At 50.3% G+C, this 25,154-nt stretch overlaps 2 protein-coding genes across 4 annotated transcripts; both read right to left on the bottom strand.

Annotated features, from left to right (window-relative positions):
- Nucleotides 1-8,523: 8,523 nt before the first annotated feature.
- On the bottom strand, nucleotides 8,524-18,139 carry B4GALT7 (beta-1,4-galactosyltransferase 7). 3 transcript variants are annotated; one of them, XM_060296698.1, is made up of 7 exons: nucleotides 17,980-18,111; nucleotides 15,781-15,860; nucleotides 13,959-14,321; nucleotides 10,862-11,087; nucleotides 10,090-10,173; nucleotides 9,719-9,823; nucleotides 8,524-9,196 (listed from the first exon to the last, which is right to left on the bottom strand). In XM_060296698.1, exons 2-7 carry the CDS (start codon nucleotides 15,843-15,845, stop codon nucleotides 9,041-9,043), a joined length of 999 nt encoding a protein of 332 aa, XP_060152681.1. In that variant the 5' UTR covers nucleotides 15,846-15,860; nucleotides 17,980-18,111; the 3' UTR covers nucleotides 8,524-9,040. The 3 variants fall into 3 exon arrangements, with proteins under 3 accessions (XP_060152681.1, XP_060152680.1, XP_030702752.1); XM_060296697.2 differs by lacking the exon at nucleotides 17,980-18,111 and adding an exon at nucleotides 17,861-17,978; XM_030846892.2 differs by lacking the exon at nucleotides 15,781-15,860 and having other exon boundaries at nucleotides 17,980-18,139.
- Nucleotides 18,140-20,666: 2,527 nt separating this feature from the next.
- On the bottom strand, nucleotides 20,667-24,349 carry LOC115847250 (transmembrane emp24 domain-containing protein 9). The gene is made up of 5 exons (XM_030846893.3): nucleotides 24,110-24,349; nucleotides 23,842-23,942; nucleotides 22,969-23,094; nucleotides 22,463-22,609; nucleotides 20,667-21,509 (listed from the first exon to the last, which is right to left on the bottom strand). Exons 1-5 carry the CDS (start codon nucleotides 24,291-24,293, stop codon nucleotides 21,360-21,362), a joined length of 708 nt encoding a protein of 235 aa, XP_030702753.1. The 5' UTR covers nucleotides 24,294-24,349; the 3' UTR covers nucleotides 20,667-21,359.
- Between the last annotated feature and the right edge of the window lie 805 nt (nucleotides 24,350-25,154).

Below are 25,154 nucleotides of genomic sequence, written 5' to 3'. Positions count from 1 at the left end.
TAGTACAATACTCATAACTAAATGCTATAGACTGAATGTTTGTGCCCCTCTCCCCGCAAATTCATATATTGAAATCCTAACCCCCAATGTGATGGTATTAGGAGGTGAGGGCTTTTGGGAGGTGAATAAGTCATGAGGGTGGAACCCTGAATAATGGGATTAGTGACCTTATAAAAGAGGCCCCAGAGAGCTCCCTTGCCCCTTCTGACATGTGAGGACACAGCAAGAAGATAGCCATCTATGAAACAGGAAGAGGGCCCTCACCAGACACCAAATCTGCTGGCACCTTGATCTTGATCTTCCAGCTTCTAGAACTGTGAGAAATAAATGTTTGTTGGTTAAGCTACCTAGTTTATGATGCTTTTGTTAAAGCAGCCCAAACAGACACTAAGATACTAAATTCCTGAAAGAAATTTGGATTTCATGTTACTTATCTTTTAATATGTTATCTAATCATCCAACAACTGGCCAAACTGAAGTTCAGAGACATTGTGACTTGAAGAAGATGATACAGCAAGTAAGTGGGGGAAATTCAGGTTGCAGTCCAGGTCTGTCTGACTCTGAAATGTGTGCTCTCTAGATGATGCTGTCTCTTTGAAGGAGGAGGTCAGTGTGTTAGTCTAGCTCCTTGGAGAAGTGGACGCCAAGACATGATTAACCATGTGATTAACCATGCAATTATTTTACTGGGGGAAATGCCTGAAATAGGGAGGGAGCCAGAAGAGGTAGGGAGAGTTGTCAGATTTCCATGAGAGTCTGACTCTGAGTGAGAGGGAGAAAGATGTTTGGGTGCCAGCAAAGGAGTCCTTTCTGAGTGGATGACTAGAGCAACCTGTGGGAGGTGGGCTCTCAGTAAACCATGTGATGGATTTTAAGTGTGGCAGGTGGAGCCCTCAGCCAGTTAAGGGTTCTGGTAGTAGGAGTTTGAGCAAAGTACAGTTTAATAGCTGCCACAGCCAGAAATGCAGAGAAATTTTGTATTTCCTTTCAGGTCTCCTCATGGAGGAGATTGCTGATCAGAAGGGTGAGATCCAAGGAGGTGAGTAAGTGAAGGATCCTTGCCCTACTGGATCTACCAGCTCCCTGGCAGAGCTGGTAGCTCAGGAATCCCGAAATGATGGTTAATTTTATGTGTCAACCTGACCTAGGCCACAGGGACCCTAGACATTCTGGTCAAACATTATTCTGGGTGTGTCTGTGAGAGTGTTTTTAGATGAGATTAACAGTTGTATTGGTAGACTGAATCAAGCAGATTGCCCTCCCTAATATGGGTGGGCCACATCCAATCAGTTGAAGGCCTGAATCTAACAAAAATTCTCCCCCTAGTAAGAGAGAATTCCTCCCGCTTGGTTGTTTTTGAATTGGGACACCTGCTTTTTCCTGCCTGCAGACTCGAACTGAAACATTGGTTCTTCCTAGGTCTTGAGTCTGCCAGCCTTTGGACTGGAACTCCAACATTGGCTTTGCTGGTTCTCAGGCCTTCAAACTCAGAATGAAACAAAAGAATTGACTCTCCTGTGTCTCCAACTTGCTGACTCACCCTTCAGATCTTGGGACTTGCCTGTTTCCATAATTACATGAGTCAATTCCACATATATATATCTCCTATTGGTTCTGTGTCTCTGGATTAACCCAGACATTACACCTGGTTATTACACCTGATTTACTCACTGTCAAGGCTGACCACAGTATCTCATAGGGTTCCTTTTCCTCTTCTGCCATCAAACTCCACACTTGAACTGTAGGCTGGATGGAGAAATGTACCCAGAAGAGCATGGGAAGGTCCAGAAGAACCAGTTCAGTCCAGAGCTAAGCCTCCAATTTACCTCTGGGTGTGTAGAAGAACTACTCTCACACAGCCACGGCATGAGGTGATGGGACCTGTGACATGGCATCAGGGAGTCCCTCCAACTGGCAGCTGGCTCTCTAGTGAAAGTAACAACCCCAACCAATACTCAAGAATAGACCCACCATCTCATCTCTGTATGGTTTGTGGGTTCTGGGGGATTCTGTCATCTCAAACTTGCCTGTCTGCTCTTCCTAAAGATTCCTTAACCTCTGGGAGGACTGGTACTGGCCCTGCTCCAGACCCAGTAACAAGATTTCTTCCCAAAGTGGAGTAGGCCTGTCCCGTAGCTGGGGAGCCCTTGGATAACCTGTCAGTGTCCGCAGCGCAGCCATTCCTGCTGGCCCCCAGTACTCCTTGCTTTGTATCTTGTCTGAAGCTTTTGGGCTGTCCTTCTGCAGCTTCTTTCTAGAAGCCTCCTGTGCTTGGTCCTGAAATTCTGGAACTAAACATTCACCCACATGAGTAATCCAATTAGATAGTTCTTGACTTAGCCACCTTCCCTTCCACCCTCAACCCAAGGAGGACCTCTCTGATTCAGAAGTTCCTGCACTGAGGGAGACCAGCATCCCCAGGCACCTGCTAAGGCCTCCTCACACTCATCTCTCCACTGCCTTGCCTGCATCCCAGCATCCTCAGAAGCCCTTTCCTCAACCCAGGGTTTTCAACAGTGGCATTATTGAACTTAAGGTTGGATAATTATTTGTTGTGGGGAGTTTCCTATGACAACATTGCTGGCCTCTTACCAACTAGATTCCAGTTGTAACCTCAGTTGTGATGACAAAAGAGGTCTTCAGACACTGCCAAACACCCCCTGCGCTAAAGTCTCTCTGCTTGAACTCTAGAGCCACAGTAAAACCTGGGCTGGGGCTGGGGGCTGGGCAGACACATAGAGGAAACCAGTGGGAGGAAAGCGTGTGCCTTTGAGACCACCCCTACCCCAACCTCCATGAAACAGGGCTACTTAGACTTTTCAAAAGCTGCCTCCTCTTGGTTCCCACCATACAGTTTTGTTTCCCCCTTTTAAAAAAATAGACTATTTTTGGGACTTCCCTGGTGGTCCAGTGGTTAAGACTCCACACTTTCAATGCAGGGGGACTGGGTTTGATTCCTGGTCAGGGAACTAGATCCCGCATACCGCAACTAAGAGCCCGCATGCTGCAACTAAAAAAGATCCTGCATGCTGCAACTAAAGATCCCGCATGCTGCAAAGAAGGTATTTCATGCAGCAACGAAGATCCCATGTGCTGTAACTAAGACCCGGTGCAGCCAAATAAATAAATAAATATTTTTTAAAAAATTGACTGTTTTTAAGAACATTTTTAGATTTAGAGAAAAATTGCAAAGATATTAATCAGAGTGCCCATCTACCTGCACCTATTATCAACAACTTCAATTAGTAAGGTACATTTACTACAAATAATGAACCAATGCTAACACAGTATTTTTAACTAAAACTATATTTTATTCAGATTTCCTTTGTTTTTAGCTAATGTCCTTTTTCTGCTCCCAGATCTCATTGAAGATACCGTATTATATTTATTGCAATGTCTCTAAGGCTCCCCTTGGCTGTGACAGTTTCTCTGACTTCCCTTGTATGTGATGACCTCAACAGTTTTGAGAAGCACTGGTCAGATGTTTTGTAAGATGCCCTCTATAGGAATTTGGCTGCTGTTTTTCATATGATTAGACTGGAGTTATGGATTTGGGGGAAGAAGACCACAGGCATAAAGTATCATTTTCATCACAACATGTCAAGCATACATACTATCAAGATGATTTATCACTGTTGATGTTGTCCTTGATCACCTGGCTGGGGTAGTGTTTGTCACGTTTTCCCATTGTACAGTTACTCTCCCCACCTCACCCCCTTTCCACACTGTCCTCTTTGGAAGGAAGTCACTATACGCAGTTGACAGGTAAGGAGTGGGGAGTTATGCTCCCCTTCCTTGAGGGCAGAGTATCGACATAAATTATCTGGAATAATTCTGCATAAGACATTTGTCTCTTCTCCTCCACTTATTTACTGATATTTATCAGTATGGATGCATGTATTTTTATTTTATGCATTGGGTTATAACCCAATATTACTTTCTTTTTTCTTTTTTTTTTCTCAAATTGTTCCAGTTTTGGCCATTGAGAGCTCTTTAATTTGGCTCCTGTGTTCCTTTGACAATACCCCCATCAAATTTTTTTTTTTTCTTTTTTGCGGTACGCGGGCCTCTCACTGTTGTGGCCTCTCCCGTTGCAGAGCACAGGCTCCGGATGTGCAGGCTCAGCGCCCATGGCTCACGGGCCCAGCCGCTCCGCGGCATGCAGGATCCTCCCAGACCGGGGCACGAACCCATGTCCCCTGCATCGGTAGGCGGACTCTCAACAACTGTGCCACTAGGGAAGCGCCCCCCATCAACTTTTAAAAAACATTTCCTTACTTTCTGGAACTAAAAGATGCTCCAGACTCATCTTGTATATTTTCCACCCCAGTCCTTGACTCAACCATTTGTCTAAGGAGCCGTGGTTCCTTTCATTGGAGGATGGTATTTGAAACCAAGATCTGGGCACTAGTTGTGCTCATTGCCCTGGAGTGTCATTGCTGCTAGGTCCTCTCAGCTGACAGAACAAGGAAATATATGTGTGTGTGATACGTGTGTATACACACATATGTAAATATTTCTCTGTATAATTAAGCTTAATGTAAACTCATACTGGTTTATCCAACTCTAATCCATCATCACATTCTTCATTCTAGCCTTCTGCCCTTTGCTTATTCATAAATTCCCACTCCAACAGTAAGAAACCTGGCTCCCACCATCCATTCACTTAATTGCTCAATCCTAATATACAGAATTGGTATACCACACCCCATATCCCCATGGGAAACAACTAGAGGATAGTGCATATGTGCACTTCCTTTTGACTTTAGTCTTCCAGATTCCACTTGTTTCTAGTGTTACTTAGGTCAGCACCTAATTCCCCATCCCCTTCAGTGAGGTAGTTTTGTACATTGTAATGTAGTTAGATTTTCTTGTCATAGTCTGCATTCCTTCCTGGGATCCCCTTACCTACTAAATGACTTTTTAAAATTTGCATACATTGACTCACTTTTTTTTTTTTTTTTGGCTGCGCCGTGTGGCTTGCGGGATCTTAGTTCCCCCACTAGGGGTCAAACCTATGCCCTCTGCAGTGGAAGTGCAGAGTCCTAACCACTGGACAGCCAGCGAATTCCCAAGGCTGATTCTTTATGGTAAAAGTTCGGTGGGTTTTAACAAATGCATAATGTCATGCACATCAACTACCCTGTGTGCACCATTACACACAGAATAGTTTCACCACCCTAAATATCTCTTGTGCTTTATCTATTCAACATTCCTTCCCTCTCCCCAAACCTTTGGCAACCACTGTCTCTATAGTTTTACTATCTCTATAGTTTTGCCTTTTCCAGAATGTCCTATAATTGCAATCATATACTATACAGTTTTTAAAGTTTGTTTTAAATTTTCTTGGCCATGTCACACATCTTATGGGATTTAAGTTCCCTGACCAGGGATCGAACCCGGGCCCTTGGCAGTGAGAGCAGAATCCTAACCACTGGACCACCAGGGAATTCCCTATATAGCTTTTTTAGACTGGCATCTTTCACTCAGCAACATGTATTTAAGGTTCTTCCATGTCTTTTTATGACTTGGTAGCTCATTTCTTCTTAGTGCTGAATAATGTTCCATTGTATAAATGTACCACTAGTTTGTTTATCCATTCACCTATTGAAGGTAATCTTGGTCACTTCTTGTACTTAGTGATTACGAATAAATCTGCTATAAACATTCACATGCAAGTTTTTGTGAGGACAAATTTTCAAATCGATTGGGTAAATACCTAGGAGTGAGATTGCTGAATCATATGTCATGATTATGTTCAGCCTTGTATGAAACTACCATACCATCTTCCAAAGTGGATGTATCATTTTGCATTCTCACTAATGGTGAGAATGCTTCCCTTTGCTCTATATCCTCACCAGCATTTGGTATTGTCATTTTTCAGATTTTAGCCATTCTAGCAGGTATGTAGTGGTGTGTCGTTGTTTTAATTTGCAATTCCCTAGTGACAAATCATGTTGCGCATCTTTTCATATGCTTATTTGCCATCTGTATATTTTCGTTGTTGAAGTGTCTGTTCAGATCTTTTGCGCATTTTTTCACTTGGATTTTTGTTGTCTTGTTGAATTTTAAGATTCTTTGTATATTTTGGGCACAAGTCCTTTATCAGATATATGTTTTACGAAGTTTTTTTTCCTAGTCTGTGGCTTGTCTTTGCATTCTCTTAACCGTTGCTTTCACAGAGTAGAAGTTTTAAGTTTTAATAAAGTCTAACATCAATTATTTCTTTCATGGATCTTATTTTTGGTATTGTATCTAAAAACTTACTGCCAAAGCAAACATCACCTAGATTTTCTCCTATGTTTTCTTCTGCTCAGAAGGCAGATTCTGGGGGTCCAAATCCCAAGCTCCACTACTTACCAGCTTTGTGTCCTTGGGCAAGTTTCTTACCTTTCTGTGCTTCACCGTCTTCATCTATAAAACAGGTTAATAGGACTTCCCTGGTGGTATAGTGGTTAAGAATCTGCCTGCCAATGCAGGGGACATGGGTGCGAGCCATGGTCCGGGAAGATCCCACATGCCGCGGAGCAACTAAGCCTGTGCGCCACAACTACTGTCTGTGCTCTAGAGCCCGCGAGCCACAACTACTGAGCCCACGTGCCTAGAGCCCGTGCTCCGCAACAAGAGAAGCCACTTCAATGAGGACCATGCGCACCACAACGAAGAATAGCCCCCGCTCACCGCAGCTAGAGAAAGCCCGTGGGCAGCAACAAAGACCTAACGCAGACAAAAATAATAAATAAATTTAAAAAACAGGTCAATAAATAAGGCCTAGCTCTTAGGTGAAGGCCTACATGAAATAAAGCAATATATTAAATTTTGTATATGTGAATGATCAACAAGTGCTGGTTGTTATCATTACAACCACATTGGCCAAGCGTGTGCCAGGTGCTTCTAGATCCTGGGTTCTGACCAGCAAGGCAGGGACATTTGTTCCATGCCACAGAGAAGCAGCCACGGTGCTGAGGAGGCAGAAGGGCTGTCTGCTTCTTCCCATTACTGACCACCTCTCAGCCTTCTCCCACTCTCCCAGAGTGGCTTGGGGGAGGCCCGCACTGGGGAGTGATGGGGGCTGAAGATTCAAGCTGCATCAGGCCTGGCCTGGGGTGCCTTCTGGTGTTTGGATGATGGAGGTGGTGGCAGCGGCCGTGGGGGAGTGTGAGAGCGTAGGGTTAGAAATGCACCCCAGCCCAGGCTGAGCTGGCTGATCCTGCTTTTCTCCTGCTCATCCCAATTCCCAGTGCACATGGAAAGGAAGGAATCCCCCATCTTTTTGGTCTTCATACCTACCAGGTGAGTACAGAGCTGGAGGCATTGTCACATCTATTCCCACCATCTCCAAGAGGCTTCATGTTTTCCAAGTCCAAGATGACAGTCAGGGTTGTTCGGGAGACCAGCAAACAGAAAGTACACCATTCCCCTCTCCTGGGCCTCAAGTTGAGAAAGTCCCTTGAATACCCTTGCACTGTAATCAAGGTCTGTTTGCCCTTCACCGTAGAGAGTAAAACTGAACTGCTGGGCGAGGTCAATTTAGGATCGCAAGGACCCTCTCTTATAAGTTTGAATAGTTACATGGAACCTGAAGCTCTTCACTCCCTCCACTCATCTTTGCTTAAACCTCTTGGTTTATGCTCAGGTTGTACAGTGCACAACCCACACAACTGCACACAGCAGCCCTAAGATCATCCTTGGAGGAGTCTTTTTGGAGCAGAGCTGCTGAATTCTACCCTCCTGAAATCGGGGACCTCAGTCCTTCCTCTTGCACTTCAGGTGTCCTATTTATTGTTAAACAAACTAACCGTAACTGGTCCCAGTCTCCTCTGACTTCTGCCCCAAATCTTTGGCAGTCAAATGCCCTGAAGGAGTGATTTACCTTTCAGGGCCCATCACTTCCCTCTCTCATTGGCCCTGGGCTTACCTCCAGATGGTTCCTCCAAGATGACTCCCCAGTTCCACCAGCTCCCTTGGCTCCCCTCCCTCACCTCTCTGTGGCATTTGGTGACCACTGGTAGTCTCCCCTCGTGCTGTGGGAATACTCGAGGGGTTCTCCTACTTCTCATCTTCCTCCCGCCTCAGAAACATGGTCTTCCCTCCCTGAGCCATGACCCAGTGAGTCTTTGCAGATGCAGCCTGCCTACCGTAAGTCCAGTCCTGCGATCTATTTCTGTCCATCTCAGTGAGGCAGGATGAAGCACCCCTTCCAGTCGGAGCCCACCAGAGCCTGGCAGTGGTCAGACTGTCCAGAAGGGCAGCAAAAGCCTGGAGTGCTGAGGGAGGGAGTAGGGACCTTGTGCCTTGGGGTTCTCTCCCACCTGAGCTTCCCCTGGCCTCGTCTTCCCTAGCCCTGCCCCAACTCCTTGCCAGCTTATAACTAAGAGAAGTGTCATCTTTTGCCCCATTCCCTTCCCCTCAGCCACAGGTGACAAACTGGTGGTTCAAAACACATTTGGTTTGGCTTACCATACTTGTTAAAAGTTTGAATTAGTTGCTATCATTTTTAAATTAACCAATTTCACTCAAGAATCCAGAATTCTACTTTCTTTTGAAAAATCAGAAGATCTGGCAACACCAGGCCCACACTCCTTCAGGGTGACAACCAGCTAGAGCTGGTCTCAGCTGCTCCCTTTCTGTGGGGCTTGCACACTGGTCTCTGCAGTTTTAACCCTCCTGATGGCCCTTGCCACCCACATCAGTGGCCTGGCAGTCCAGGAGAAGGAACAAGATCTTGCAGATCTCAGCACACAAAGGAAGGTAGGGCAGGGCAAGCAGGAAGGCAGAGTGGAGAGTCTCAGTTGGAAACCATGTCCCAGCCTCTCTCCATCACTGTTTACTGCTGGCAGCGTCCCAGGCACCCTGCGTGTGTCCTCTCCTGGCTCAAGCCTGCCTCTGGGGGCCAGGCTGCTGCAAACACGTGGCTTGCTGTCCACTGCTTCAGGCCACTCCACGTCCTATTGGAGCTGGGCCCAGGGCCTGAGGCTTTGTCCTGGGCTTGAGTAGCAGTATGACCTGTAGGCACAGGCTTCCTTGCTGTCCAGCCAACTCAGCTGAATGTGCACCAGGGGGTGGCAGCCTTGTCACAGTCCAACATGATGTTGAGAACAGTGCAGGGGGCCCCGCCCACAGACAGGGCTGTACGGGAATCCACGCGGTACTTCACGGTGCTCAGGCCTCCCTCCCGGTCCACCCTGAACTGCTCCTGGGAAGGAAAGGGGGAGAGCATGTACTCAGGGCTTTGTGGGTCCCAGCTGTCCACTGATCCCCCACGACCTTGTCATCAGAGGTCCTGTGATCCCCACAGAAGAGAGGGAAAAGGGAAGCTCAGAGATGGGAAGTCTCTCGCCCATGGCTACACATCCTCGTCAGCAGGGGTTTTCCAGTTGAACTAATCTGGCTCCTAGAGAAGAGGCTATTGAGGGATGGGGACTCCTGTATCCCAGGTCTGCCTAGGATGCTGGCACCTTCAGCTGAGTCCCATCCCCACTCCCCCCCACACACACAGCCTGCGTGGACCCTGAGGTCTCGGCTGACCCACAGAGCCCAGGGGCCATGGCAGCCACCAGAGGAGGGCATGGTGCCCAAGCAGAATGCCAACGACTGAGCTGGGCCAAGCAGGGGAGGATGGGGCCACTTGGGCCCAAGGAGAACTTGATGAAATGCTTGAGCCTGGTGGTTCCCCATATACCACCTATCCATCCCCGATCAAGGGACCAGCCAGTACCTGTTTTTGAGCCGCGATGCGCTTCTGGTCCCTCTTCCTCCAGGCTGGGTCATGCAGGTGGCGAAATGTCTTGTACCCAGTTGTGATTCCCGAGGGGCGGAAAAGCTAAAGAGACCAAAGGAAGTTGGATCAGGCTGCCTCTCCTGGAGCCCTGGCCCTCACCACTAGTCCTCTGGGGTCCCACTGCCTGCCATAGCCCACAGGCAGGGGCCTGCATTCCCATTCTTCAGGAGAGGTGTGCTAGTAGGGGGCAGGGCTGGGATCAGAACCAGGGGTGCCATCTCCCAGCCCCAGGAACTTCATCTGAGGGCAGAGAGGAACCTCAGGGCAGCCATGATGGCTGAAGAGGTGGGGCGGCGGGGGAGCATTACCTGGAGCCCGGCTCCTTTGATGCGCCGGTAGAACTCGTCGTCCTCACGGCCCCAGCCCCAGAAGCGGTTGGACATCCCGTTGCACTGACACAAAGACAAGCAATGTCACTTGCCCCATCCTCCCAGGGTGCTCTTTGGTCTCCTACCACTTGGGAGTCCCTAGCCCAAGCTGGGCCAGGCCAGACCCCCTTTCCTCCTCCTCCCCAGCTTCCCACCCCACCACCCACTCCCACCCCCTACCACAGTGACTGATTCAGGGATAGACCTGTGACTCAAGCCAGGCCAATCAAGAGCCAGCATGGGGCAGCTGCGGGTCTCCTGTCTGGGCTGTTGGAAACGGGCAGCTCCATTTTCCACTGGACTTGGGCCTAGACGGATGCAGGTTGCAGCTACAACCACCACCTTGCATCCTGAACGTCTGAAAATAAAGCCAGTCTAGAGAAGGCAGAGCTGAGAGATGGAAGGTGAAATGGTGTCCTGGTGACATCATCTGAGAGGCTGGGCAAGACAGCCCCACCCAGACTTTTCCATTTTGAGAGGCAACGAACCCCAGGGCTTCTGAAGCCAGTTTGCCCAGGGGTTCTGTTGCTGTGGCAGAACCCTCCCTAACTGGCTTGTTTGGTCCTGCTCCTCTCATGCCTCTGGCTGCTCCTGGGCTCCCCAAGCAGGACCCTCCATCTGCTGGGCCCTAGAAATGCTGCTCCTCTTGCCACTGCCCCCATCCAGGTGGGTGCTCCCTGGCTCTCAGCAGAGTAGGTGCGCCAGGCCTCACCAGCTGGTAGTGCTGCTTGGAAAGCAGCAGGATGCCACCGACGTAGGTCTTGTAGTGGTAGAGTGGGTGGAGCTCCGGGGAGGCCACGTGGAAGGGCCCGGTCTCTGGGAAGCCATAGTCCAGCTCCTCATTGAGAGGGAGCAGGTCCACGTCGTGCATGGCGATGTAGTCTGTGCTGTTGCTGCTCTCCAGAAAGCCCGCGTTGATGAGTGCTGCCCGGTTGAACCTGTGCAGGGCACCGAGGCTGGGCCAGGGGCAGTGAGCTTGCTCTCCCCCAATCTTTGCATGAGAGCCCATCCTTCACAGCACCCACCCCCAGTACCCATGCTGCCCTCCAGCCTGACACTGACTTCATTGTGGGTCTTCCCAGCTGCACATCTGCCCCTCCACTTATCTCACAAATGTTTACTGAGACCCTATTATGTGCCAGAAACTATTCAGAGCACTGGAGATACAGCAGTGAGAAATCAAAGCCCTCAAGGAGCTGACATTCTAATAAGAAGAGACAAAAATAAACAAGTAAGTAAATATGTAACAAGCCAGGGAGTGGTAAGTGCTGAGAAGAATAGTAAAGCAGGGTGACGAGGATAAAGCATGCTGTGGGGTGGGGGTTGTCCTTTTAGAGGAGGTCGTCAGGGAGGGCCTGTGTAACAGGGTGACACGTGAGCAGAACCTGAAGGCCTGAGGGAATGAGCCCTATGGAAATCAGGAGAAAAGGGCTCCGAGCAGAGAGAAGAGCAACTCCCAGGGCCCGAGGCAGGAGCAGATAGCAAGGTGGTGAAGCAGAGTGAGTGAGAGGTCTCAGGGAATGAGGTCAGAGGGTGACAGGCCCCTGAAGGACTTGAGCTTTGACCCTAGATGAGATGGGGAGCCACTGAAGGGCTTAGAGCAGAGGCATCATGTGCTGTGACCCAGCGTTTAATAGGATCACTCTAGTTGGGGTGTTGAGAAGAGACTGGAAGGTGAGGGGTGGAAGCAGGGAGACAGGTTGGGAGGCTGTTACAATAATTTAGGCATGAGATGATGATGCCTTAACTCAGGGAGGTGGCCGTGGAGACGGTGAGAAGAGGGCAGATTCTAGATGCATTCTGCTGATGGACTAGACGTGTTGTGTGAGGGAAAAGGAGTTGAGGATGACCTGAAGGCTTTCTGGCCTGAGCAGCTGGGAGTGTGGAGTTTCCATTTCCTGAAATGAGGAAGGGGGCAGGAGAAGGTCAGGGACAGGTGGGAAATCAGGAATTCAGTTTTAATCATGTTAAGCTTGAGATGCCTCTTGAGACCACCAAACAGAGGGCTGCACAGGCAGCTGGCTGGATATATGGGTCTGGAGTTCAGGAGAGAGGTCTGGGCTGGGAATACAGACTTGGGAGTCATCAGGGTAGAAATGAGATTTGATGTCTTGAGACTAGATGAGATCCCCTGGGGAGCGACTGGAGCCAGAAAAGACGGTGCCCAAGCACTGACCCCCAAGGAACACCAAGGCTGAGAGATCAGGGGGATGAGGCAGAACCAGCAAAGGAGGTGGGGAGAGGTGGCCAGAGAGGAAAGAGAAGCAGAGCACTGTCCCAAAGGTCAAACTGAGGTGTTTTAAGAAGGAAGAAGTAATCCACTTGGCAAATGCTGCCGGGAAGTCGATAGGATGAAGATTGGGAACTGGGCTTTGGATTATCAAGGTGGGCTCATTGGTGATGTCAACAACAGCTGTTTCAATGTCATGATGAGGGTAAATGTCTGAGTGGAATAGGTTCAAGAGAGAGCGAGGGGGGAGAAAGGGAAGGAGTTTTGCTAGAAAGGGGAGCAAAGAAAAGAGGCAATAGATGTGGGCGATAGGGGATCAAGCGGGGTTCTCTTTTTTCTGTTTAGATGGGGGCTATTTCAGTATGTTTGTTGATTTGAATACTCCAGGAGGGGGGAAAATTGATCATGCAGGAGAGAAGAGAGCCAATGGCTGGAGTGATGTCCTTGAGTAGAAGAGCAGAAAAGGGACCCAGTGCCCGAGTAGGAGAGCTGGCCCTGGAGGGTCATCCTCGGGAAAGGCGGTGGGAAACTGAGGACACCTGCACAGAAGCTGTGAAAGGAGTCCGGGCGTGGGGACCTGGATTAGTTCTCTTCCAATTGATTCTGTTTTCTCAAATAGGAAGCAAAGTAATTGGCTGAAGGTGAAGATAGGGAGGAGTGAGGAGAGGAGCGGGTGTGCAAGGCTGCCGTGGAGGGGAGAGGCAGCAGACCAGAGGAATGAGAGCCCTCCTGGGCCAGAGCTCATTGTCAGGGAGATGAACAGTGTCTCCAGCTACATCCAGCTGCCAGGTGCAGGTGTGTAGCAGGCAGAGTCGAGTTTCATCCGGTGGGAGTTGTGCCAGGGAGAAAGTGGAAGGGAGTTGAGGTGCATGTGAGGGAGTGACTTTCACCAAGGACCATGGAATCCAAGTTAGATCAGGAGAAAGTAAGGACAAGGAGGATGGAGAACACTGGGAGGATCGTGGACTAAAGGGCCTGGCAGGGTCCAAGAATTGTTGGGTCCACGTCTCCCAGTGGGAGAGAGCTGGAGGGAAAGGAGGTGGGGGTGGAGTGTGAGATGCTTGGATTGTGATCATGGAGGGGAGCAGTTTTTGGTGAGGGCAAGGATTTTAGGTTAATGCCAGAACAAGTTAAGCCGTGGCTTTGACCCTCCCTTTCCCTAATCTCCGCAGCCAATCCACCAGCAAGCCCTGTCTGCGCTTCCTCCACATCACTTCTCTCCACCCCTTCTGCCACGCTGCCCGAGCCCCCATCAGCTCAGGTGACTGCAATGACTGCCCAACAGGTCTCCCTGCTTCCCCTCTTGTCCTGGTACGGCCCAGACACATACAGCAGCCATAGGGACCTTTGTGAAATGGAAACCAGATCAGGGGCCTCCCCAGCCCCAAACCCTCCCCCCAGATTCCTGTCACACCCAGTGAGAGGGGTCTAGCACCTCCCACCCTCTCACTGCTGCCCTGGCTGGCCTTTCATGGGCCTGGGCCACCTGGTACTGGATTGCTGTCGGGAAAGGGAGCAGGCCCCAAGAGACCAGGGCAGGCCCAGGTGAGTGGGTGCTGGCTCAGGAGGTGGTCCTTACCTGAAATGATCCACCTGGTTGAGCACATAGATGTGGTGCTGGATCTTCTTCCTGCTCAGGAAGCGGTGCATGTGGGGCACAAAGACCAGTAGCTCCTCGAAGCGTTCTCGAAAGGGCACCAGCACTGCCAGGCGGTGGGGACCCCATGATTCATCTTCTTCCCAGTGCTCAGGGGGTGGCTCTGGTGGGCAGGCCCGGGATGGGCCCGGGGTCTCCTGTCCTTGTCCCCTGGCTGCCCGGGCCACGTCCCCAGAGCAGCTGAGCTGCAGCCAGAGCAGGGAGAGGAAGCCCAGTAAGAGACAGGCAACAAAGAGGTGGAAGACGGAGCATTTCCGGGGGAGGCCGCTGGGGATCAGCCTGGACCTGGGACAAGAACAGGGAGCAGGTCAGAAGGGCAAGGCTGAGCCGAGGTCCTGCGACAGACCCCTTCTCTGGCTTCCCACAAGTAAGGCGCACGTGGCTGGTCTGCCCCAAGCGCCCGGGAATTAGTGCAGAAGCAACTTTAGTGCTTTTGTTCGTGCTGCCACCATGCATCAGAATTCTGCTTAGAGCCCTAGGCTCAGCCTGAGCCCCCCTACCTCCAGGAGGCCCTCCAAACACTCCCAGGTCTCGGAGCTGCCCCACTTCCTCGATGCTCTCTTACCTTCTGTGCCTGAGTCCCAGCCAGACCAAGAGCTGCTGAAGGGCAGAGACAAGACTCCTTGTCTTTTGCGCTTGCCCCTCCCCAAGACAATGGCTCATGTCCAGAGCTGATGGCAGAAGCCCGCCTTAGAGACCCTACCCACTGCCTTCCACCTGCTCCCCTGCAGGTTCACCCTCATCAGAAAGCTTGGCTTCATCCTGTTTCTCAGACCAGAAAGCTCCCCAAACAGGGGCATGTGCCTGTTTCAGCCCCAGTGAAAAGACCACTCTTTACTCTGAGAAGATTAGGTCTGCCCCCAAACCAATGTGAGGCCCAAACCAACAAAGGCAGTTTACTGAATGCATGTCAAAGCTTCAGTCCAGGGCAGCCCATGTGACAAGGGATGAGAGACAGAGAGGGAAGGAAAGACGAGGGCTGGGAACAGCACCCAGGCTCACTTCAGAAGCTGGAAAAACAGCAGAATATCTTAGACTTTGAGGTAGTGCTGGGAGAGACTGCCTTTCAGGTTATGAAATACAAAGAAATGGTGGAATTCACTTGGTTTCTTTGCCCCTCTCTCTGGAAGTTCCTGAGGGCAGTGAAGGAGGAACTAAGGAATCCAAGAAAATGGAAGCTTCCTCTATTCTAGAATAATCAGCAAAGCAATCTACTTTATAACCTCTGAGAGTCACCAATTAGCTACAGGTCATATAGATTCTACCTCCTAAGTGCCCTTTGATCCTTCCTCACCCACTGCCTGTCTTTTAGCCCAAGTCTCATCTGGTCCTTGCCCTGCTCAGACCCCTTCAATCTCATGGATGATCCTCCTGTTTATAAGATAATGGCCAAATTCCTTGGCCTGACAGTCAAACCCCTCTGTGGCCTGGTCCCACCTCCAGTTGCTCCCTGCTACTCACCCAGTGCTACACATTGGGCAACTCAGAGTTTCTCCACTCACCATATTCCTTCCTGCTCTAGCCCTCACACAGTCCACTGCTTCTGCCTAAAATGCCTTTCCTTATTTTATCTGCCTGGAAGCACCCCACTGATCCTTCAAGGCCAAACGCCAATGTCATGGCTAGCACTGCCACACCCCACCCCCACGTGCACACAAACGGAGATACATACTCCCTCCCTCCTTTGTGTTCCTATGGTATCTGGTACTGCCCTTTTTGAAGCACTTAAGAGTTTTGTAATCACCTGTGTCCGTGCTTGTCTTCTTCACAGGTCATCAGATTCACAGCTGTGGCTCTAGCACAAATCATACAGCAGAGGGCTTGCTAAATGAGTTAAAGGAAGGGTTCAAGCATTCAGGGCATGCTTGTCACACACTAAAGCCAGACCAACTCCTGCCTCTCTCTAGAGGAACAACTGCCAATCTGGTAGCCAGAAGGCCTGAAGCCAGGCTCAGGCCCCACACACAGCAGAGAGGGAGACTGATAGGACACCCTTGCAGGGCTTCTGACTTACCCCCCCTTGTCCTGTGGTGGGGGTTTCCGCGGGGGAGGAGCAGAGGCCAATACTCCTAGTGGCCTGGGAAGGCTGGAACCTCTACAGATTCTCCCTCTGGGTTCTTTCTTGGGGTAGGGTAGAGACTGGGGAGATGGACATGGGGAAACATCCCACCTTCAGGGGAAGAAGCAGTGACAATTATCCAGGGGTATGGCATGGATTGGGCACTCCATGCACTTTCACGTGCTGGTCCCTCGGTCCAGCTTTCCCTTCCTACCAGGATCACGTCCCCATGGGCACTCTCTTCCTGTGCTGCAAGGGCCCAATCACTGAACAACTGAATTCAGAGCTGAAATCCCAGTTCCTCAGGACAGCGGACACTGAGAAGTTGCTTCTGGTGCCACCTGCTGGCAAACTCCAGATCTGCAGTCTCAGCTGCTACCAGGCCCAGGCCATCGTTGTTTCTGGGGTGGGGAGGCAGACCAGATGAGGTTTTCTCTCATTCATCAATCTGTGTCCAAGGCTAGTAAGATTCAAACCCAGACAGGCTGTTTCCAGAGCCAGCACTCTTTAATTGCTACATTATCTGCATCTGTTGCACGCATCTCTGTACCCCTGTGTCAAAAGCATGAAATGATACAAGTTTTGTGGGATCATGGTTGTGTTCCAAAAGTTTATGGAAAGGAATTAGGAAATGGAAATTCTCCTCCATAACCTTCCCCTTCTTCCCTCACACAAAGCTTAGTGATACAGGTTTGAATACTCAGCTGCTCTGGTTACAGCACCTCCAAACTGCAAAAGTAACTGGAAGAAAACTGGCACCTTCTTTATGCCAAGCACAGTGTCAACAGTTTTATATATGTGATCTCCTTTAATCCTCATACAGACCTGCAGAGTAGATATTATGATCCCTGTTTCAGAGATGGAAAAGCTGAGGAGAAAGATTAAGTATGCTTCTGGTCACATGGCTATTAAAGAGGATTCCTGTCCAGGCCTAAATCCACAGTCCAGGCTTTCTACTATATTTCTGTCTTCTTACTTCAGCACCAAGTCTGAAAAATTCCCAACGATAAAGAGTTGTGCCCACTATATTCCAAAGTCTTTTGGCACCTGGCAAACTTAACAGAGAAAAGGGAAAGAGGTTTCATTCACTAGGTGTAGATCCACTATCAAGTGCTCTGGGTGAGAAGAGTTTTGGGGGTACATCTCAAGACTGAAGTGTGGGAGCCCTTTCCAATCTAAACGGCCAACTAGCTCTCCCCCACCCCCCACCCCCATTCTGCTCTAGTGGTAATCACTAGCTAAGGTCTGGGTCAACCTCACACCTAACACATGGGGCAGGCCACATTCAAGTACGGCTGCACCGGAAATGAACTGTTACGCTGGGAGTACTTAGTCCCGGCGAGGCAGTGGCCAGCCAGGCAGAGCATAGAGCTTCTGTCTGGTGTATTCTTCTGGGCGATCTGCAGAGAAGGGGGAAGCACGAGGGAGGGAGGGAGGGTAGCGTCTGAGGCTACAGGGATGTGATGGGGGAGGCAGAGATCAGAGAGACGGAAGACAGACCCTCTGAAACCAGGGACAGACAGAAAGACAGAGATCCACTGAGAGAGGTCAACGGAGTCAGAGACCGGCATGAAAATAGAGGCCAGTGGAAAAACACAGAGACCCATAATGAGAGAGACTCGCATAGAGGGACAGAAACTCACAAAGGGAAGTCAACGGAGAAATACAGACCTGCTGAGTGACGGAGATTGGTAGAGACGGAGACCCACATAGAGACAAACAGAGACCCAAATACAGAGAGAGACCCACAAGGAGAACCACAGACCCTCAGAGAGCCCCGCAGAGACGAAGACGCGACGGCCTCGGGCTCCTAGATTCCGCGGGGCGGCCCGGAAAGGATCGGCACCCGGGAGGACGGGGCCCGGGCCGGCCGCCGCCGCTCACCTGCCGTCCTCCCAGGGCAGCTGTGCCGTTTTCCTCCGGGAGGGGAACATCGTCGGGGGAGGCGGCGGCTCATGGGGCTCGAGCTCCCAGCCGGGCCGGCCCGGCCTCCCCGGCCTACGCGGCGCCTCCGCCTCCCGCCCCGCCCAAGCCCGTCCGCCCCGCCCCTCGGTCCACAGGGTCCGCTGCTCCGGCCGCGCCGTCTGCTCCCCGGAGCTGCGGCGTCAAAGGTTCCGCATCCACAGGAACACGTGAGCGCTCCAAACGCCTGAACTGCTAACTGCTTTCCGGGGACCGCTGAACATCCCGAGAAATTGAGGCCCCGGAGAGGGCTCAAGTCAGTGGGCTTGGACTGGATTTATAGACTCCAGACTTCCAAACCAGCGCTCTGGGATAATCTGCATCTTCCTCCTCTTCCCAAGGGAAGGCGTCCAAGTAGTCCTGCCGTCAACCCAAGTGCATTCTTTCTCCGCAGCGAGCTTGGAGGGCGGCAGGGCCAAGCTCAGGGCTCAGTCTTGCGTTCAGCCTGATACCTCAAGTGACACCCCAAGTAGTAGTTAGGAGACAGGCACTAAAGGCAGATTGGCTGGATTTGAAACCTGACTCTGCCAGTTCGGCTGTGTTTTGGGGAACAGCCTGCTTCTGTTTCCTCATCTGAGTATATAAATGGTTCCTGATTTATATGGTTGCTGTGAGGATTTAAAGGAGAAAATGCAAAAACTTGGTACAGTGATGGGCACAATAGTCAACGCTATACAAATGGCAGCTATCATCCAGGAGAGGAGTACTTTGGTGGAGCTGAGAACTGAAGAAGGGAATAAGATTGACTTCCCATATCTGCCCTGTCACCGTGAGAACTTAGGCCCCAGCTGGGCCAGCTTCCTACCTGGGAAAAGAGAGTGGCAAAGTTATTAGACTTGATCTCCTGTTCTTCCAGGCACATTTTAAGTTTCCTAATAAATAACATCCATTGAGTTCTTACTATGTGCCAGTCATTTTTCTAAATTCTTTACTACTGTTATCTCGATCTGTCCTTATGAGTATTGTACTTATTATGCCCACTTTAAAGATGAGGGAACTGAAGCACAGAGAAGTAATTCAGAATGTAAGCCCAGGTAGTTTGGTTGCACAATCTATGGTCTCAACCACTCTGCTTCTGAGAGGACTTCACTATAGTAGGTAGGAAATTAATCATTCCCAGGAGCCCCCTTTCACCCATCATACAACCCACCAGTCCCCTTACTGCTAAGGTCTCCCAGGGCAGCGTACCTTATACCAGAACCTCGAAAAATCCAGCCTAGATTTGGCTGATGACAAAGTCAAGGCTGACCCCTGCAGAGACAGTCAGGTAAGGCCAAAGATGGAAAATGGGAGATGGGCCTGACCTGGAAAGCACAAGCCCATCTTAAGGGGATAGCTCCCATTCAGTCCAGCTAATTGTTGTCGCATCAGGATGAAGCCCCACTAGTATCAGATCTAAGTCAGGTTTCATGTAAAAATCCAAATTAACTTATTTTAAACTGTGACATCCACAATCATGTTGATAATTAGTACCCTTAATATGATGGGATGAGAATGGCACTTTCCTTTTGTGGTCTTTCAAAAACCCAGGACCCCAGTCTAATCATGAGAAAAACATCAGACCAATTGCAATTGAGGGAAATCTACAAAATGCCTGACCAGTATCCCTGAAAACTGTCAAGGTAATACAGGAGGAAAGTCTGAGAAACTGTCACAGCCAAGAGGAGCCCAAGGAGACAACTAAATGTAACAATGGTATCTTCTAGATGGGCTCCTGGAACAAAAAAGACACTATGTAACAACTAAGGAAATCTGCATAAAGCATGGACTATCACTATTGATTCATTCATTTTAACATTAACAAATATACCATACTACTGCATGATGTAAACTATCTTCACAATTTTTCTGCAATTCTAAAGCTGTTCTTAAAAGTTTTTTTTTTTCCCCTAAATGTGGAGGTCTAAGTGGCAATATGAGCTCAGACTACATTCTCCTGACAGTTCAAGTAGTCCCCAAACTTGCCTCCCCACCCCGTCTCCTTCTCACACACTATTGGATTAACCTTCCTCAGTTTATATTCAGGGTGTTCTAATACTCAAAACTTTGTTGAACACTGGGTAATATCCAAATCTCTTACCTGGCGTTCAAGGCTCTTCTAACTCTAACCAACTTTTCTTTCCAGCTTTCTCACAACCCCGCCCCCTCAACTCCAGCTGAAACAATGCCCATCTATCTGCATACCAGCTGTTTGCCTGTTTTCCTCAACCACCCCTGTCCTGCCTTCTTTCATCAGAATCCTTCCTCTCCTTCAAGGTCGCTGCTGAGATCCCATGCTATTGGTTAAGTCCATCAGTATCCCCCTCCTGCCCCCAACTCAGGGATTCCTGTCCTTTCCACACCTGCAGCATTCCTCTGTTCAATGTGCAGTACCTTCACTAACTAGGCACTTCCTTGAAGCACCACAACAATTCTGTCCACCTACTTTTCACTTGTTAGATGGTCTTGGGCAAAACCACCACCCACTGTCACTGGAGGGTATGGAGAGGATGAAAAGTATGAAGTTCACAGGTGGGTACACAGAATGTGAAGTGCTTTTCCCATTGGAAAAACTGACACTCCCTCAAGCACATTGCAGTGCTATGCCCACTGACAGTAGAGTAACTTTACACTGGACAAGAAGTTAATTTTTTTTTATTGGGAAACCAATGTAACAAACCTAAACTTATTGAAAATGAAATCAGTAACTAAGACTCTGCAGGCCCCATCTCCAACCAGCACCAAGGCCTCTATTTGGCCTAACCCCAGTTTCTCTAGTCCCCAAAAGAACAACCACGTGAAGAACCTGGGGTCCACCTCAGGGCTACCTTCCCACACTGCAACTCCCTCTACCCCACCCTCAATTGACACACACACCCCGGATCAGCAGGCTGGGTCTAGGCCCAAGGAGGGAATAGTGAGGTTTCCTGGGTGGCAGGGAATCATGCCCCAACTTGGTCAAAATTCCAAGTTAGGAAAGGAAGACAGAAGGAAGACTTGGCTTGCCCACCCACTCCCCTCCCCCCAGTCATCCCAGACAATAGGCTCACATCCCTGATAAGTAACACTGTGATTCTGAGGTGTCAGTAGGGCTCCCAGTGGCTTCAGATTACTGCAAAGGGCCCAGGGGAGGGGGCAGGCATTTACCCTACCACCTGCTCAGTATTAGCCAGCCAAGCTGCTACCCTCAGCTTGTGCTGTGGCCCCTCTCCCCTGCAGACACCCATGGCTGGGGACCAGGCCTCCTGCCGGAGAGAAGTCAGTCCAGGAGGCCCTTGCTTCCCCAGCCAGGGAGGAAGGATGGCCTGGGAAGCCTGGGACGGCTACACCAGCTTCTTGGCTTCAAAGAAGCTCTTGAGGTGTCGCATCTGCCAGACGCCGATGGCTACGAGAATGAGGGTCTGCAGGATAGACCACCACAGCACCCTCTGGTTGGTGCTCTCGCTGGTCTGCCGGAAGCGTTCCTCTCGCCACTGTGGGAGGGGAGAAAGGAAGACGAGCCTGAGTTGGCTGGGCCCCACCTGGGCCCACTAGAACTGCTGGGTTCCCTCCCCAGAGGATGTCCCAGGGCCAACTAACTTTGCCCAGGTTCCAGTCAAGTGCCTGAAAAAAGCCACCCCACCTGGGAACTGTCTTCACCCTCACCAGCCAGATGACCTCAGGCAACCCACTCATTTCTCCTAGGTCTATTTGCTCATCTGTAAGGTACAGCCTTACCTGGTCCTACCCTGATGCCTGTGGGAGTGGTAAAGTGGCTGTGGTATCACCCTATCAGACAGAGCTGTCCTGGAACGCTCAGAAGTGGACTTGCTCTGAGCCCTCTGCCTGAGTCTCCCAAACTGCTCCTTGAATATTGTGTGCACAGGTTGCAAACTGGTGGTCCAGGGGCTGGATGGAGCCCATACACGTTTTTGTTGGCTCACACAGTGTTTTGACAACATTTAAAACCCAGAATTTTTTACATAAAAAACCGAGAACTCTAAGTGCCTCTTAAAACCCTGGGCTAGCAATTCTGCAATGCTGCCCTCAGCTGACCACAGTAGCTGTTTCCATTTAGATAGGTCACTATTCTACCCGTCATTATGGTCACAGATCCATTCATAGTACCTGCCTGCCTCCTGGACACAGGAGAGATTAAAACCCTTGATCCCGGGAGCACTGAGAACCATGGAAATAACACCCAAGGTGTTGGTATCAATTCCTGCTCTGTCATTTTGTGTGTCTCCTAATAAGATAATGACAGCCCCTTAAGAGACTGCCTCCTCAATTAAAAGTAGTTAGTAATACCCATCCCACCTTTTAGACTTGCAATGCGGCACAGACATGTAAATCCCTTGGGTTCATAATAAATCTGACATGTGACTCCTGGCTAAGTCAGTGTGCAGCTTCTGGGAGGAAGCCCACTGCTCCTGGCTCAGCCACTCACCCGCTGGTAGTTCTGCTCTTTCTGGATCTGCTCTACTTGCTCCACCAGCTGTCGCACTCGTAGCTGCAACTCACTCAACTTGTCTTTCGCAGCAATTTCTGCATAGTCGTTGGCATGTTCACCTACCTGGATGTCCAGATGAACTCTCTGGAGACAGACAGACAAGGAAGATAGGAGAATCAGGTAGCCCTGCTCTGTCTTCCTGCCAGGGCCTAACAGCTGGTCCTCCCACTTTTCTTCATTTGTTCATTTAGCCAACACTGACTGAGGCCTCCTTAGTGTCTGGCCCTGTGGGGCTCTAGGCCCAAGAGCAAGAATAAGCCTTGGCTGATACTCTAACCAAAGCACATACAAAGAGCTCCGTAACCACACCCTGAATGTTCACTGGAAACCCAGCTGTATTGAGACACAAAATCTGACATAGTCATCTCACACCTACAGTAGCACCAGTCCCCAGTCTTGACCAGGGGCTAGAGGCCGAAAGAGTCCAACATGGGTCCACTTACCAGCATGCCTCCAGCAAAAAGGGAGAACTTGGTGGAATTGGAGTGAAGACAGATCTGGTGCTCACCAGGGGTATGGGAGGTAAAGGTGAACCTGCCTTCAGAGCCATACTGCCGGGCCAGGATGACCTGGAGAGAAGGGACTTCAGTGAGTATTATGGTAGGAATAGGGCTGATGGTGTGTAAGGCTCTAAGTGCCTCAAAAGTTGACAAGCAGAGCCCTAGGCATCCCACAAAACTAAAAGCTCCAATGCTGCTTAGCAGCAGTTGCCAAAAACTTGCCTTCGAACTATCTGGAGAAGGGGCGAAGAGTCTGACATTAGGTTGGCATGTGACCACTCTTGGAAAGGGCTTTACTTTATTCATAGCTCATGCCCTTTCAACTCTTTTGCTGTCATTCTTTCAAATGAAAGGTGACAGTTGAACGGTTTTGAAGTTTTTTTGTTTGTTTTAATATCCTTATTTGTCAAATTAAAAGCTGCTCATTCTTTTTGGAAAGTACCCTGTTCCGTGAAATCCTAAAGTCTATATGTCATGGCTTTAGAGTCGACAAAACTCTTTGGTTTCTAGCACAATTAATCCACTCACCACATGTATAAGACAGATGAATTTCTATTTCACAGACCAAAGAAATGGCTTAGAGAAGGCAGCTGATTTGGCGGGTTCATGCAGCGGTCAGTAACAAGTTAAGAGAAGCAGCCAGCACTGAAAAAGCCCAAGGTTAGCCCGGAGTGAAAACCCAGGATCTTCCCACAACACCAACTGTTTTTACCAGTCTAGCAGATGCGCAAACTAGGAGGGGAAGTACCGGCGCCTGCTTGGTCTGGCGCTTAAGTTCAGAGCGGAGGGCTCAGCGGGGCTAAGGAGCCGACTCACCTTGTCCTCTGGGTCCTTAACCTCCACGAACATGCCAAGCCCGGGGGTGGCCGGTTGGTATTCCTCTCGCTGCTTGTCATACAACTGCGTCCGGTAGTTTCCTGGAAGCAAGCAGGGCGAGCCCAGTCAAAGGAACGCGAGGTGGCGCTGAGTCCGCTGTCGCCAGGGCACGCCGACGCCGCCTGCTCCCAGCTCTGAGGAGATGACCCTCCCGCAACCCCGCCCCAAGACCGCGGTCTTGTTGAAAACTCTCTCCCTGCCCTCGTACCTATAACCATGGTCTCGTCCGGAATCTCCTCAATAAAGCACTTCTTTTCCGTCTCCCCGATGTGGAAGTAAAGCGCGCCTCCGCGGGCCGCAAACCACAGCAGTAGCAGGAGGGCCCTAACGACCCTACCCAACCGGGCTCCGGGGCAGAGCCCAACAACCCGCACGCCCCGCTGTGCAGCCATCTTACCCCACTTGCCCGCGCAGCAGCAGCCGGCCCTGCCACGTAGCCCTGCCGCCGCCGCGCAGCCTGCCGGGACAGCGAGTTCCGCCGGGCGGACTACAAGTCCCAGATGCCCCGAGGCCGTGGCGCGGCGGTACTTGATTGGGGCGCCGCTTCTACCTAGGAGCGAATTGGGGACGCAGAATTGAGAAATTCTTTCCGTTGACCCTCGTCGCGGCCCAGTGACTGGTGTTGATTATCAATTTTTTACAGATCATGAAACACGCACTTTGAGTCGCGAAGCGAATTATGATCAGGGACAGGATTCGAACCTAGGATCCTTGACTTCCCTGGGGATAGCATCTGCCCCTCCGTTTGCTTCTGTTTTTAAAAATAGAATTTTGAAAGAAATGACACAAACAATTCATGAATTTATCTTCGAAAATGTTTCAAATACTGAAGAAGAAGAAAAAACAAGAAACAGCAGCGGTAGCAGCCGCCGCCGCCGCCACGGAACCCCTTTGCCATGTCTTTGTCCCCGAAACGCCGTCCACTTGTCTGTGTGCTTCCAGGCATCCTACCTCCGCCCCTCGTCCCCCCTCCAACTCCCGCCCCCCCCCCCCCCCCCCCCCGCTACTCATCCACGCCAGCTTTGCTGTCAGATACCAGCCTTGATGGCTCGTCTCTGAACCGGGATTCAGTGCCCCATTGGCAGGCTGGTAAAGGAGTATTGGTGGGGGTCTTGGGGCGGAACTGCGCGTTTTGGAGAGCTCAGGGTCGGATCAGCAGAGATCTGCCTTTCGTGAATTGTATCCAAATTTCAGTGTATTTTGGCAGCTCTCCTTCGGAGTTAGCAGTTTATGATTGTGCTACCTCAAGACTT

This window comes from Globicephala melas, chromosome 3 (genome assembly GCF_963455315.2).
Source record: "Globicephala melas chromosome 3, mGloMel1.2, whole genome shotgun sequence".
In the NCBI taxonomy this organism is placed as follows: Eukaryota; Metazoa; Chordata; class Mammalia; order Artiodactyla; family Delphinidae; genus Globicephala; species Globicephala melas.
Note: the sequence above shows the minus strand (reverse complement) of the source record. Positions and strands in the feature narration are given on the sequence as shown.

Excerpts from the sequence above, each read along its gene's own strand:
- B4GALT7 (XM_060296698.1), bottom strand. The coding sequence starts at position 15,845 with ATGATTTGTGCTAGAGCCACAGCTGTGAATCTGATGACCTGTGAAGAA. Across the intron at positions 11,088-13,958 it reads AACCAGGTGGATCATTTCAG|GTTCAACCGGGCAGCACTCA; the intron begins GTAAGGACCACC and ends TGCCCTGCACAG. Across the intron at positions 9,824-10,089 it reads TCAAAGGAGCCGGGCTCCAG|CTTTTCCGCCCCTCGGGAAT; the intron begins GTAATGCTCCCC and ends TGGTCTCTTTAG.
- LOC115847250 (XM_030846893.3), bottom strand. The coding sequence starts at position 24,293 with ATGGCTGCACAGCGGGGCGTGCGGGTTGTTGGGCTCTGCCCCGGAGCC. Across the intron at positions 23,943-24,109 it reads GGACGAGACCATGGTTATAG|GAAACTACCGGACGCAGTTG; the intron begins GTACGAGGGCAG and ends GCTTGCTTCCAG. Across the intron at positions 22,610-22,968 it reads TTTTTGCTGGAGGCATGCTG|AGAGTTCATCTGGACATCCA; the intron begins GTAAGTGGACCC and ends GTCTGTCTCCAG.